Below are 3615 nucleotides of genomic sequence, written 5' to 3' on the forward strand. Positions count from 1 at the left end.
TGGTTTAAGTATGCTGTAGTATTTACTAAAAATGTACATTTTTCAGTGCATCTGCAACAAAATGTATAAAAAGATAATTCCATACAATAGCGCCACCCAGTGTTTCCATATATCACAACCTATTTTGGCACTATAATATAATATAATATAATATAATATAATATAATATAATATAATATAATATAATATAATATAATATAATATAATATAATATAATATAATATAATAACTGTGAAAGTGCTGGAAATCCAGTGACTTTCAAATGCAAATGTAATTCTTTTGAAATGCCAAAATTAACCCCCATGTGACCCAATCGGTACTTAATAGGTTTACTAAATTCTCATTACAAAGCACTAATTAGTTTGGAGGTGGGGGGTTTGTTTAACAGTTGGCAGAAGATAATGTTAACTCAACTCCACTTGGAACAAGAGACATTTAAATTTAAGGTTGAATTAAAAAGCTGGATTAAAACAGTGTTTATATTGACTGTATTATTATTTATTTTTAGCAAACACACAATAAAGAAATAACAATAAATGTTATTTTAAATCAGAGGCATTAATTACAAAACAGGTAAAGATATATATAAATTACAACAACATTACAGAGCGAGACAGAGCAACAGGAATAAGAAGAAGAAGAAGAAATGTGGATCTGCAGCTATCAGTGTTCTTCTCTGCTGGTTTGTAAATCACTGAGGACGTTTTTCACCATGAGAAACTGAGATTCTCTGTATGAACGCTTCAGCTTCGCTCTTCTGTTCTGAAACCAAATCTAAGAGACAAACATAAAAATATTAATCAAACTGCTGCAATAAACTTAAAAGAAAATTAAAACTCTCTGACACATTTCATCATCTACGTTTCGAACATCTTCCAGTTTAGTATTATGTGTCCTATAAAGTCCTACATCGCAGGTGTGCTTATTCAAACAGCCCAAAACAAAACAATATTCGGCCTTACTAAATACATAATATTGGTCCAATTTATAGATTCAGATCAGACTTCACCTGGATTCTGTCCTCATCTAGATGCAGTTTCTTAGCAAGTTCTTCACGTATATCAATGCCCGGGTAGGAGTTCACTTGAAACACACTCTCCAATATCTTGATCTGGACATTGAAAACAAAAACAAAAAAAACAGTATAGTTAATGACAAAATGACACAAGTTACTTTTTAGTAATTATACAGAAATTCATAAATAGTTCATGGTAGCTTTCAACGTATTTTGTGATTTCAGAATAATAGTTTGCAAATTTATATTAAAAAGCCTGCAACTGCTGTATTTTTGTGCATTTCAATTTGGACGTTTTAGTTGGATGTTTTTTTTTACAATTTTTAAATGTAACCTTCTTGTTTTAGAACGTTCAGATAAAATTCAAATGTAACGTTTCCATATTATTTGTAACATGATGAAATGGAATGTTGCAGCTTCACAGAACGTTCATAAATAACGGTTTCCTAACATAAAAGGAACGTTTGAAAAACACTGTATATGTCGACGTTTACCTGGACACTAGAGAAGGCCGTTCGCGGCCGGCGCCCGATGTACCAGTTCAGTGTTCTCCTGTACGAGTCTGCTGGGGATTTACTGTAAGATTTACTGTCTTCATTCACCCTCACATCCACTGAAGCATCACTGTCTGCGACCACGCCACGGTTCTGGCATGCTGGTTTCACGTCTGAAATAGATAAAAGACAATATGTTAGGAAATAAACTCCATCGGTTTGTGAGCACCATCGCTGGAACGTGAGATAGAATTGATCGGTTTGTTCGAACGGGTCGCTCAATAGAATCGGTTCAGTAAATAGAGTCATTGCTTAAAACTGTTCTCAGAAACCAAACTGCTCTATGTGTTTTCAATTTGCTCAGCCTAAGTAGGTTACATTATCTGTTCATTGTTTAGCCTAGGTAAAGTATACAGCATCGGTTTGGTTCATTCATATCTCGAATTTATTCCCCAAAGCAAATTTCATTAATAGCTAATAATAATAAATAAATAAACGGAATAAAACGTTTAATTTTGAAGTGAAAAAGAAAGACTGAAGTAATGTTTTTTATTAAAACACTCTACTAATATTTGTTTTTATCAAGAAAACCGGTTCTGTAAAACATCGGATCGTGCGCAGACTTCGTTTGAGAGAATCGGATTGTTCGAACGGGTCGCTCAAGAGAATCGGTTCAGTAAATAGAGTCATTGCTTAAAATTATTCTCAGAAACCAAACTGCCCTATGTATTTTCAATTTGTTCAGCCTAAATAGATTACGTTATCGGTTCATTCATATGAAATTATTCCCAGAAGCCAATTTATTTAATAATTACCAGAAAAAAAGTAATGCACTGAATAAAATGTCAATTTTGAAGTGGAAAGAAAAAAACTGATGTTTTTTTTATGTAAAATATACTAATAATCTTTGTTTTAAACGGTTCGCTGGGAATAGCGATTCATTTAAGTGAATCAGATTGTACGAACGGGTCGACGCCGGTTCAGTAAACAGAGTCATCGCTTAAATTACTCTTAAGCAAGTTTGTTTAGCCTAAATAATTTACATTTTTTGTTGGTCCTAATATTAATAACCAATTTTATTATTTTATTTCATTTTGAAATAATACGCTATTTACGCTATGATAATCCCCAACATTTGTTTATAAAACTGTTACTTTTAATTTCCAAATATTTTTACAATATTGTTTTATTTTAAAATATACAGAAATAGCCTAAAGGTAGCCTACACCAATTGATTTGTGCTACAAACCAGCGTGTTTGTGATAATTAATCACTCATCAATCATCAGTTATTTTTTTTATTTTGCGTTTAAAATAGGCCTTTATGAAAACACACATCTTATATTGTGCATACAGAGCGTGTTATTTTACCTGTCCAGGGTCGGTAAGGTGCTGACAGGATGGTTCTCTGATCCGGTCTGTCGAGTCCCAGGATGCTGTCGATGGTGAAGGCAGACCGTCTGGGCACCGAGTGGTTCTGATGCCCGCTCACTGTGAGAGAAGCCATCTGGAGATACAGTCCTCTTCTTCTGGTGTGATCTGAAAGCTGGAGGTTCGTCTTTATAGCTCCACACTCCCCTAAACATCACTAATTAAAGCCTGAGACCGAACGTTTTCCATGTGAATCGCTGGCCCTCCGCATGGGGCCCCTGGACTGCAGGTAATTCAGGGTCCAGAATGAGGCGTTCCAACCTGAAGCAGCAACCTGTTATCTTCTGGAGACACTGAATCCCTTAAAGCTGCTATTGAAAGGGACAAAACACGCCTGATGTGCCATTCTTTTTACTCACCAGGTAGAAAATTAGACTCCGTTCCCGGGATTTATCTCCTCCCCATTTCCTTGTGCCACATCTCAGTATTATGAGAAAGCAGTCAACTAGTGCCTAATCTTATTTACCTTATTTTCTACCACACAAGTTTAAAATAATAAAAAAGCCTAATGCTGTTTAAACTAATCCTGTTGAATATTTCCATTCTCTTTTGACATGCATGGAGAAAGATGCTCCGGATCACAAAAGCACAATAGCTGCCTGGCAATTTGCTGGAAGCAGCATGTAATAATTGTCTCATTCAATGCCGAACTGATCTCTTTTGGTTGCTTGGCTGC

At 35.0% G+C, this 3615-nt stretch overlaps 1 protein-coding gene across 1 annotated transcript; it reads right to left on the bottom strand.

Annotated features, from left to right (window-relative positions):
• Positions 1-482: 482 nt before the first annotated feature.
• LOC113055713 (homeobox expressed in ES cells 1-B-like) lies at positions 483-3140 on the bottom strand. Its single transcript, XM_026222101.1, has 4 exons — positions 2880-3140; positions 1510-1682; positions 1010-1111; positions 483-774 (listed from the first exon to the last, which is right to left on the bottom strand). The coding sequence occupies exons 1-4, from the start codon at positions 3013-3015 to the stop codon at positions 664-666; spliced, it is 522 nt and encodes a 173-aa protein (XP_026077886.1). The 5' UTR covers positions 3016-3140; the 3' UTR covers positions 483-663.
• Between the last annotated feature and the right edge of the window lie 475 nt (positions 3141-3615).

The sequence above is a fragment of the Carassius auratus genome, chromosome 36, assembly GCF_003368295.1.
Source record: "Carassius auratus strain Wakin chromosome 36, ASM336829v1, whole genome shotgun sequence".
NCBI lineage: Eukaryota > Metazoa > Chordata > Actinopteri > Cypriniformes > Cyprinidae > Carassius > Carassius auratus.

What these genes read in the sequence shown, in the direction of transcription:
- LOC113055713 (XM_026222101.1), bottom strand. Translation starts at nt 3,015, where the DNA reads ATGGCTTCTCTCACAGTGAGCGGGCATCAGAACCACTCGGTGCCCAGA. An exon ending in ACCTTACCGACCCTGGACAG is followed by an intron (nt 1,683 to 2,879) that starts GTAAAATAACAC and finishes TATCTATTTCAG; the next exon opens with ACGTGAAACCAGCATGCCAG. An exon ending in TAGATGAGGACAGAATCCAG is followed by an intron (nt 775 to 1,009) that starts GTGAAGTCTGAT and finishes TTTGTCTCTTAG; the next exon opens with ATTTGGTTTCAGAACAGAAG.